Source organism: Myotis davidii, unplaced genomic scaffold, assembly GCF_000327345.1.
Source record: "Myotis davidii unplaced genomic scaffold, ASM32734v1 scaffold2493, whole genome shotgun sequence".
In the NCBI taxonomy this organism is placed as follows: Eukaryota; Metazoa; Chordata; class Mammalia; order Chiroptera; family Vespertilionidae; genus Myotis; species Myotis davidii.
In genome coordinates this window covers 17,543-29,110 of record NW_006284824.1, presented here as the reverse complement: position 1 = coordinate 29,110, position 11,568 = coordinate 17,543, and the positions used below count along the sequence as shown (strand labels likewise).

The 11,568-nt window shown below is 46.8% G+C and overlaps 1 protein-coding gene across 1 annotated transcript in view; it reads right to left on the bottom strand.

The window, feature by feature from the left end:
- Positions 1-6,464: 6,464 nt before the first annotated feature.
- Positions 6,465-11,568, bottom strand: part of LOC102768489 (interferon lambda-3) — an 8,237-nt gene continuing 3,133 nt past the window's right edge. The window contains 5 exon segments of the mRNA XM_015557658.1: positions 6,465-6,563; positions 6,652-6,704; positions 6,707-6,734; positions 6,835-6,978; positions 7,222-7,299. Of these exon segments, the coding sequence (XP_015413144.1) occupies positions 6,465-6,563; positions 6,652-6,704; positions 6,707-6,734; positions 6,835-6,978; positions 7,222-7,299 (402 nt within the window).

Here is an 11,568-nt window from a genome sequence, read left to right as displayed (position 1 = left end):
GGATGGGTGTGGCCTAGAAAGGGTCAATGGGGCGGGGGGTGGGGGGAGGAGACATATGTAATACTTTCAACAATAAAGATTTAATTTTTTAAAAAAAGAAAAGCATTCCTGTCTGGCATGGGCCAGTGGTTGGAGCATTGGCCTGCAGACTGAATGGTCACTGGTTCCATTCCTAATCAAGGACACGTACCTGGGTTGCAGGTTGTTCCCTGCCATGGTCAGTCAGAGTGCATGCAGGGCCAGTTGATGTTTCTCTCACATCAATGTTTCTCTCTTCCTCTCTCTCTCTCTCTCTCTCTCTCCCTCCCTCCCTCTTTTCCACTCTCTCTCTGAAACATCAGTGGAAAATATCCTCAGGTGAGGATTAACATCAACAAAAAAATTAAAACAACACTATACAAGCTCCATTTTAAACAATGCCCCATTCTCCCCTCCCCCAGACCCTGGTAATTACCCTTCTACTTTCTGTTTCTATAAATTTTGAGTACTTTAGATAACTCATGTAACCAGAATCATACCATATTTGCTTTAAAAAGTAGTAGTACTAAAAATAATGACCATCTATATATATAAAAGCCTAAGCAACCAAGTGACCGAACAACCAGTCCACTGGTCGCTATGATGCGCACTGACCACCAGGGGGCAGACGCTCAATGCAGGAGCTGCCTCCTAGTGGTCAGTGCGCTCCCACAGGGGGAGCTCTGCTCAGCCACAAGCCAGGCTGATGGCTGCCCCACCAACCTCCTGCAGCCCTGATCGGCCCTGATTGGCCCCAATTGGCCCCCATCACCGGCCAGGCTGAGGGACCCCACCTGCGCACAAATTCGTGCACCAAGCCTCTAGTAATACATAAAAAACATTGCCATAATAGAGGTTACATTCCAGTTGGGAAGACAGGCAATAAACAAAATAAATGTCACATAGCAGTGCATGCTGTGGAGAGCAGTGAGGCAGACAAGGAGAATGGCGTAAAGTAGGAGCAATTTTTATTTTTAAAAGATATTTTTATTGATTTCAGAGAGGAAGGGGGAGGGAGGGAGAGATAGAAACACCAATAAGAGAGAATCATTGGTTGGCTGCCTCCTGCACGCCCCACACTGGGGATTGAGCCCGCAATCTGGGCATGTGCCCTGACCGGGAATCAAACTGTGACCTTCTGGTTCTTAGGTCGATGCTCAACCACTGAGCCACATCAGCTGGGCAAGGGTAAGAGCAATTTTGAATGCAGTGGTCAGAGGGGTCTCAAGAAGAAACATTTGCCTGGCCATCGTGGCTCATTGGTTGAGCATTGACCTATAAACCTGGAGGTCACAGTTCGATTCCTGCTCAGGGCACATGCCCAGGTTGTGGGCTCAATCTCCAGTGGGAGGAGTGCAGGAGACAGACAATCAATGACCCTCTCTCATCATTGATGTTTCTATCTTCCTCTCCCTCTCCCTCTCCCTTCCTCTCTGAAATCAATAAAAAATAAAGAAACGTTTGAGCCAAGACTTGAGGAGAGGAAGGAGGGAGCTATGGTGATACTGGGGGGAGAGCACTCCAGGCAGAGGAAACAGCCAGTGCAAAGGCGTATTGGAGGAATGGCAAGGAGTTTGTGTGGTTGGAGTGGAGAGGTGGGAGGAAAGGGGAAGAGATGGAGTCAGAGCGGTCACAGAGGGAGTTTATATAAGGACTTTGTCCTTTACCCTGAGTGTGACGGAGCCAGGAGAGGTCTCTGAGCAGGAGAGAGACCTGATCTGACTCACGTGTTCACAGGGTCCCTCTGGCTGCATGTGTGGAACAGACTGGTGGGTTGGGGCCAGGAGTGGGAGCTCAGGGATGAGGCTGCTGCCATGATCCAGGTGGGAGGGGGTAGACACGACCAGTGGGGGCAGTGGACAAAGTGAAAAATGGTCAGATTCAGCATATACTTGATGACCTGAAAGAAGAAAAAGAGAGAATGCCACCTGCCTGACAACTTTGAGCTGGGCCATCGGTCTTGTATAGTCTTTGCACTAGAACCGAAACGTTGCCTTTTTTGATCTTAAGCCTCCTGGCTTTGGACTGGTACATACACCATGGGATCCCCTGGTTCTCAGGCCTTTGAATTTAGACTGGAACCACACATTGGCTCTCCTGGTCTCCAGCTTGCTAACTGAAGGTCTTGGGACTTAGTCTCCACAATTGTGTGAGCCAATTCATCATAATCTCTCTCTCTCTCTCTCTCTCTCTCTCTCTCCCTTCATAGATAGGTAAATAGATATAGATATATCTCTTGTTGGTTCTGTTTCTCTGGAGAAACTTGACTAATACAGGGAGGCAGAGAAATGAGATAGTAGCTGGAGGGGGATGTGGAGATGAGATATAATTTCTTTAACAAAAATTATAAAAATACACAGAGAAAAACTGATGACGCTGGTTAAGGGGGATAAATTGTAAAGGGTGTTGTTGAGTGAGGAAGGGGTGGGATCCAGGGTCCAAGTAGAGGAGTTTGACTTAGAAAGGAGAATGTCTGCCCAGCCAGCATGGCTCAGTGGTTTAGCATCAACCTATGAACCAGGAGGTCATAGTTCAATTCTCTGTCACGTCTCTCATCATTGACATTTCTGTGTCTCTCTCTCCCTTCTTCTCTGAAATCAATAACATTATTTTTATTTTATTTTTTTAAATATATTTTTATTTATATTATGTGATGGTCATTCACTTTTTTCAATAAACATTGAGTGAGCATCTACCATGTGCCAGGCACTGTTTTGGGTGCTGGTAACATAGAGGTGACAGACAAGAATCCCTGTCCTGATGGAGGGGAGAGAGAGAGAGAGAGAAAGGAGAGATAACAAACAACAACATAATCAATAAGCAAATTTGATATAGAAGGTGATATGTACTATGGGAGGAAAGTAGAGCAGAGTAAGGGATATGAGGACACGCAGGGGGTTGCAATTTTTAATGGGATGTTAGTATGGGCTAAGTTTTCTAGGGGTCTTCTGGGGAATAATTTTCCTCAGTGGAAAAAAAAAACCACATGGTAAGATGTTGTCTCTTTTCTTTCCCTGGACATTGCCAAGAGGATGCAATGTCTGGAACTCTGGTAGCCACCTTGTGACCATGAGGAGCTCTAACTTGAGGAGGAGACTGAAATGCTGAGAATGGCCAGGTTGAAAAATGGGAAGAATCTGGATTATTGTTAGCATTAATGTGATTTCCTAAATTAGCCAGCTTCTGATCTATCTCACCCTTAGGCTTCTTGTTGAGATGATAAATTCCTGGTTTAAGCAAGTTGAGTTGGGATTTTCCATTATTTAAGGAAAAAATCCCTGATAAACGTATTTCACACACAGTAGGATAGTTCTATTTGTTTTAAAACCGTATGTGATGTGACAACATTTCATTTTTCAAAAATCTACAAGTGCTGGAATTAGCAGGCATCCACCAAAGTCCCAGGGGTGGGAGAAACCACCCTGCTCTAGTCTAGCGGACAATGATGTTCAAGACCATGGAGAGCATCCCACTGGTGCGGCCTTCTCTGCCCTGCAGACTGGCTCTTTTCTTGGGGTTTCCACTAGTCCCTATATACAAATCACTATTCAGAGGATGGCAAAGAACCCTTTAAGGTCAGAGTCTTTGTTGCTATTGGCTTATTAGGTGGTCCAATTTGGATCTGAACTTGAGTTGGTTTGTATGAACAATAATGAAGCTAATTTGTCCTTGTCTTTAAAATCAGAGTTGAAGATATGAATTTAGGATGTGTTCAACTATCTTATCTTTCTAGATATCTTCTTTCCTTCAGAAGTGAGGAATCCAAATCTTTGCTCTGTTGACCTCAGGCTTGGTTATGTCACTTGCTTAGGCCAATGAAATGGGGGTGGGGGGTCAAGTAGTGCATATAATTTCTTAGCAGAGTAAGGGCCAGTGAACAGTCCACTGTGCTCTTATTTCTACTCTAAGACCAGAAATATCCAAGAGCTGCACCTTCATCTCGGATCTCATGAGGAGCTGAGACTCGGCCTACCCAAGATGGTCATTGCATGATTGACCAACAGCCCTTTGTTGTTATAAGCCACTGAAATTTAAGGGCCATTTGTTACTATAGCATAACCCAATGTAAGTGGACTGATACAAGGGTAATCATCGAGAAGGTGGCTGGTCTCCAGCTCCAGGTTATCCCCAGGGAGTCTGAGATGACCCCAGAGAGAAGTAAACAGGGAAGAGAAACAAGAGTTCAGGACAGAACCCTGAGAAGCTCCAGTACTTAAGGGGTGGGAAGAAGAAAGAACCAGAAAATGTGACTGAGAAGCAGCAGCTAGAAGTTAAATAAAGACAAGAAGAATGTGATATCACATAAGTCAACGTGAGAGACAGCTACAAGAAGGAGTTGATGAGGAATGGGTTAGATGCTGCTGAGAGGCCTCCTGTGTTAAGAACTGGAAAAGCAATCACAGGATTTAGCTATGAAGAGATTGTTGGTGTTGAGTGGAGCTCTAGGAGCAGAAACCAGCTGCCAGGGCTGTGGAGACTGGAGTGGGTAAGGAAGTGGAGCCAGTGGAAAGGAGAGATGGAGAAGTAGTAGCAGGAGAAAAGAGCATGGATTAAGAAAGGGATGGTATAAAGGGGGAGACTGCTAATGGGCAGGTACTTGTAGAAAGGAAGTTTTGAAAAATAGGGAGTAAGAGAGGGGTAATTTATGGAGGGATGACATAATAGGGACCATGATCAGGCACAGACCCTAGTTAGGAAGAAAGGCAGCTCATCCACGTTGACAGGGGAGCAAGGGCAAGTGGGTACAGGTAGGAGAGCAGTGTAGATGGTGAGGAATCTGCCTGGCAGCTTATGTGAGGGGGAGGACAAAGTCATTTTCTCCTGAGGTTAGGTAGAAGTGCCTGGTTCCCTGAAATGCAGCCCCGGTTATCCATCTTCTCATCCCCTTCTATGGATACTGAATATGTGGACACCTTGCTACTTCATACCAATCACAGCCCCAGGTAATGGTCGGGGCAGAACAACCAATGCAGCCAGAATTCTTCAACTCCACGGGAACATTGCCTTTCATTTCCAGGTGTACCACTAATAATGTTTTTGGCTGCAAATAACAGAAAATCCTAACTCTACTAGCTTAAAATTGAGGTAAATTTTTTATCTCACACAAAAATAAGCAATGAACACAGACACAAAGATCCTTAACAAAATATTAACACATAGAACTCAGCAATAAATAAAAGAAGTATACACCATGTCCAAATGGACTTCATTCCAAAATGCAATGCTGATTTAATATTTGAAAACTAATCAATATAGACCGCCAACACAGACTAAAGAAGACAAGTCACATTATTATAACAATCAATGCAGAAAATGCATTTGTTCCTCAAATTGATAAAAAGAAGCATCTCCAAAAACCTACAATTAACATTACACTAAGTGAAGAAAATAAATACTTTTTTCCTAAGATCAGGAAGAAGGCAAAGATGTCCTCTCTCAACATTCTTACTCAACATAGTACTGCAGTTCTACCGAGTGTGATAAGGCAAGAAAAGGAAATAAAAGGCATATAGTTTGGAAAATAAATAAATAAAACTGTAGATGGCACAATTATCAGTGTAGAACAATGTCCACAATGGAACTTAAATGACATTTTGGTGACAACTGTCTTTGTGACATTTCTCCCAGCAGATCTCCACCCTGACAATAGTCACCCCAGGTTTAGGGTCACAGAAGGTCTGGGTGAATGAACCATATCCTTTGAAATACAGATACTGACCTTAGGTTCATAATAAAGCTCTTGTCCTGCTGATCTGACATCTTATTACTTGGTGTAATGACTGTTTGTGATATTTAAGTCATTTGCAATGATATCTTTCATTACTTGTGGCTAAAAACATCCTTAGTGATCCTTTCACTCCTCATTCATTCCATCATATTCTCTCCCTTTTTCAATCCTTCACCTCCTCTCTCCCTCATATAATTTCTTAGCAGAGTGAGGGCCAGTGAACAGTCCACTGTTTTCAATGCTCTTATTTCTACTCTAAGACCAGAAATATCCATATGACGTGCCTCCTGCAAGTCCCACACTGGGGATTGAGCCTGAAACCCAGGCATGTGCCCTGAACGGGAATTGAACTGTGACCTCCTGGTTCATAAGGTGACGCTCAACCACTGAGCCACTCCAGCTGGGCTTCCCCTCCTATCTTTTTCCCACCCTCCCTGATGCCTGTTCACTCCCTGTCTTCCTCCTCCCACACTCGTACACACACTCAGAGGGCCACAGCCACATATGCAGCCATGCACTCATTCATACAGTCACATATAAACAGGTCAATGTCATAGACAGGTTGTTTATTTTCATACATTGTATAGAAAGTGCAAAAATAAACATCTTCGGGGGGGCTTCATAAATAAATAAGCATCTGGAGGCAATAATCTAAGGGAGGTAATTGGTGCATAAATAAAATCTAAGATGCTGGGACAGTTGCAGGTGTCTCTCAGGGTCAGACACACAGGTCTCCACCGGAGACATATTTCAGGTCATGGGTGAGGTGGTGGAAGAGATTGAAAGTGACAGAGGCTTTGAGGTAGCCATGGGACTCCTGTGAGGAGGAAGGAACAGGTCAATGGCTTGTAAGTCTGGACTCCCAGCTGCCCCCAGACATTGATTTCTCCTCCCCAGTCACTCACCTTCTTCCTGGTCTCCTGGAGGCAGTGCAGCCATTGGCAGAGGTGGCCCCGGGCCTGGGGCCTGCTGTGGACTGAGCTGGGACCTGTGGGCGAAGGAGGGTGGTGAGTGAACAGGGTCTCACACACGGGGACATACGGGTGGTCAGAGCCCACAGACGTGGCCTGGGAGCCCAGAGCACTCACACAGGCCTGAAGCTTGGAGTGGATGTAGCGCAGTGTGTGAAGGCGCTGGTCCAGGATGTCCCCCAGGGTCGAGTTAGCCACGGTCCCCAGGACCTTCAGTGTCAGGGCCAGCTCAGCCTCCAAGGCCACAGGGCGCTCCCACACCTGAGCAGGGAGACAGACAGGTGAGAGAGAACAGGTGAGGAGGGCGGAGGAAGGAATAGGTGAGGGCAGGAGACAGGAGAGAGGGAAGGTCAATGTGAGCAGGTGAGGAGAGGAGGTGAGGGGGACTGCTGGGGAGGGCAAAGACACAGAGAAAAGTGAGAAGGAGAAGGGGAAGGAGCACCTAAGAAGCCAGAGGAATGGGGCCAGGTGAGGGCAGGGCTGGGCCTGAGTCTCCCAACTCACCTGCAGCTGCCTCAGGTCCCGGGTCCTGGGGAGTGGGCGGGAGCTGCAGCTCCGGTTCCTCAGCAGAAGGGACTCTTCCTGGAGAGCAAGGGCAGAGGTCAGCCACAGCTGGAGGGTCAGTGGGGAGCTCCTGAAGGTGTCCTTCATCCTCCTAAGGCCCCTCACTGGCTTCGTTCCTGGATCCAGAGCATCCACCGTGAGGACTCAGTCTTGTCCGGTTCTCTGGCCTCTGTCTCCCGATGCTCTGACCCCAACTGTGTCTAGGATATAATTGTTGTCTCAGCTCCACATCGCAACAGACAGGAGGTCTGGGGCTGAGGTTGGCATGGAGCCAAGGGCAGACCTGGGCTGGGAGACCAGGAGCAGGGCGGGACCAGGGGAGCCTGGGATAGGGAAACTGAGGAGGAGGGTGACCTCCTGAGTGGGACAAATCTCAGGGTGGGCAGATCCAGCCCCACAAGAAGAGGTCATAGGTTCCCAAATGAGGAGGCGGTGGGGCAGGAAGGCTCATCTCTCTGCAGGTTGCTGAAATGTGGAGGGCGGGGTGGGGGGATACCAGGAAGCATTTCCATGAAGGGGCTTGAGGCTCCCAGAGGGAAGCTGCTTAGGGAAGGGGAAACAACAGGTGAGGGCCTCTGTTGGTGGGAAGAGGAAGTCAGTGAGGCTGAGCCAGCAGAGTGTGAAGAAAAGGACAGATCTCCTACCCCGTCCCACCTGCCCCCAATAGGAATGGAGGGTCTGCTCAGGATCTCAGGCACAGCCAAGGTCTTCAACCAACTGATTGTGACCAACCCATCCCTCTGTTTGTCTGTTCAGTCAATCATTGATTCCAGAATGTAGTGATTGAGCAACTACTATAGGCCAACACTCTTCTAGGCACCAAGAATCCAGCAGTGAACAAAACCCCAAATCCTTCCTGCCCGTCATGGAGCTGACATTCCAGTAGGTGGGTCAGACAATAACAAAATGATAAACTAAAGACATATGATGTCAGCTAATAAGAAGTGCTTTGGAGAAAAATTAAGCTGGAGATGGAGTCAGGTATGCAGAGAAGGGGTTTCATTCTATAAGGCAGTTGGGGAAGGTGGCATCTGATTGAAGACCTAAAGGAGGGAGGGAGGGAACCTGGGGACAGCTGGGGGAACAGCACCCCAGGCAGTGGGAACAGCCAGGGCACAGTGAGTATAATGAAGAGATTCTCTCCCGGCTCCTCTCTGTCCTGGAGGCTTTCCACCCACAACAGCAGTGAATTCTCACACCTCTGAGGTAGGTACCCTTCTCTCTCCCACCTTGAAAGGGAGAAAGCTGCTGCTCAGAGAGATCACGAGAGTTGCCAGGTTTACACAGCAGATGCATGCCAAGGGCAGCAGCCCTAACCCCAGTGCCTCCTGTCTCGGAGGTTTATTGTGGAAATTTGGCTGTACTCTCCGCCACCTGACTCCTCCCACCTGGAGAGTTCCTTGAGGGGATCTGGGAGTTGACTTTGCCTTGTCCACCCAAACCCTCTCATCCTTCCTTGCTCAGAACTAGAAATGGAGGCCGAAATGGGCCACCAAGTATAATATGACATTTCCTGCATCCTCTACACTGGGTGTGGCCATGTGACTGCAACCTCACCAGGAACTGGACTTTCAAACCTGGGGCGGGCAGCCCTGCTCCTTTCCCCTTCCCATTACCTGGAACCTGGCACGGCGGAGAGCCAGGCTCCACAGTGCAGATGAGGACAGGGCTCGTTGCAGGGCTTCTAACCGGCATGAGAACTCGGGTGGGCCTGTGAACTTGGAAGGGTAGAAAAAAAAACCTTTATTTTCACTAACCTCTATCCAAAATTTGACATTTCCTTCCTGCAGTAGATTCTTATGGCCTCTGTAACAAATTACCACAAATTTATTGACTTAAAACAACACAAATTTTCCATCACCTGATGACTGGATAAACAAAATGTGAAATATCCAAACAATGGAAAATTATTCACCTTTAAAAAAGGAAAGAAATTCTAACACATGCTACAACATAAAGGAATCTTAGGACATTATGCTAAGTGAAATAAGTCTGTCACAAAAAGATAAGAAAAAAACCCTATGATTCTCTGAGGTACTTAGAGTAGGCAAATTCATAGAGACAGAAAGTAGAATGGTGGTTGCTAGGGGCTGGGGAAGGGGGCACAGGCAATTGCTGTTTAATGGGTACTAAGTTTCATTCTTATAAATGAAAATGTTCCGGAGATTGGCTGTCCAAGAGAATATACTTAACACTACTAACCTGTACACTCAGAAATGACTGAAATGGTAAAATAAAAATGGAACATCACCGAAGGAAAAGAACAAAATGAAAATGCTCTACAGCCTTATACTCTACAATTTTGGAGACCAGAATCCTAAAACCACGGTGTTGGCAGGGCTGGTTTCTTCTGGAGATTTCAGAGCAGAATCCATTTCCTTGCCATTTTCAGCTCCTATAAGTCACCTGCCTTCCTTGGCTTGTGTCCTTCTTCACATCGCTCCCATCTCCAATCTCTTGCTTCCAGTGTCCCTCCCCCCACCGCCCGTCCCTCTTGCCTCCCCCTTGTAAGGAACCTGTAAATCCTTTGGCTCCACCTGGACAACCCAGGATAACCTTCCCACCTCAGGACCCTTAGTCACATTCACCGTCTCTGTTACCACATCAGGGGCCATATCCACAGGTTCCAGGGATGAGGAGCGTCTTTGGAGAGACATGATTCGGTTTACCACCCATCTGCTACAAATGTAGGCAACAAACCTCAATTGTGTTGGGAGAGCTTAGGACTTTGTCATGGGAAGAAATCACAGACATTTTCATATTGGGTTATTTTCTAGCAGGCATCATAAAACATCATTTATACTCATCTCCACTTGTAAGCTACCGTAGCCATTAAAGCTGCCGTGAGTTATTTTTTATTTAACACATTGATGTAGAAGCACATAACTTACCACATCACATTTGAAAATACTTTGATGACTGCCTTACAGTGAACATTGGATCCCTTTGCCCTGTATATTTTCTTTTCTTCTGAGAAGTTTTGCCAAGCTGGCATGAGGTCCAGAGCATGAAAATGATTAAGAACACCCGCTCCAGGGGATTGTGGAGCAAAACCCTGGGCCCCTGGCTGACTGAGTAGGGTCATCCTGCCAACTGAGCCACTCCCCTGAGGAGGCAGAGAATTACACTTGTGGTTTTTAACTCACTGGTCGTGAGGGTCTCTTTGTTACAGCAGCACAGCCTGGGTGGGAACTCTACTCAGCACGGATTGATTAGTTTGAGTGGTTTTCCCTTTCAGGGGCAGATCCAGGATTAGTGGGGCTTGAAGCTTGCACAATTTAGGGACTAATTTTAAGCAATGGAATTAAAAGCTATTTTGTTTCCAAAAATATATGACAATGTGAAGACACTGAGAGGGCCTCCTCTCAGACCTCACAAAGGCAAGACCCTGAAGCTTGAGCTGTGTAGTAGACAGGTGATGCACCACCCTGACCCCCTGTTCAGAACCCACATGCATGCCCCAGCTGCTAGGAATGCGGCTGCTGATGGCTCTGGGCTCCACCCCTCATGGAGGAAGTGCTGTCAGCCCCAGGGAACATTAGTTCTGCTCCCACCATTGACCAAGGGAAATGCCTCAAAATTAGTCCTGCTCCCAGGGCACTTCCCTTACCCAGTGGTTAGCTAACATACAGATATCAAAGCACAGGCCCCTCTGAAGGGCCATCCCAGCTGCCGAGCTCACCATAGATGGGCTAACATCTCTGTTGCAACCACATTGCCTCCACAATCCTGCCTTCCTCGTGTTCTTTTTTAAAAATCTTTATTGTTCAGATTATTACAGATGTTCCTCTTCCCCACCCCATAGCTCCTCTCTACTTGGTTCCCACCCCACCCCAGGCCCTCGCCCCTCCCCCCTACACTGTCCTCATCCATAGGTGTAAGATCTTTGTCCATTCTCTTCCCGCACCCCCACACTCCCTTCCCCCACCCTGAGAACTGTCAGTCCACTCCCTTTCCATGCCCCTGATTCTATTACATTCACCAATTTATTCTGTTCATCAGATTTTTTTATTCATTTGATTTTAAGATGCACTTGTGGATAGATATGTATTTGTTATCACTTCGTTGTTCATAATTCTTTATCTTTACCTTTTTCTAATTCTGTACATCCATCTATTTCCTAGCTTTGTCCATAGAGAGTGGGTAGAAGCAACAATATTTCTATAGCAATCAGCCCACCTAGCACCCAGATCACGATTCTTTAATACTGTCTCCACGAAGAGGAACCAGAGCTCCTTGAAGAAAAGGCTGGTTACAGAGCTGAGGCAGGGATAGTACAAGGTGAGC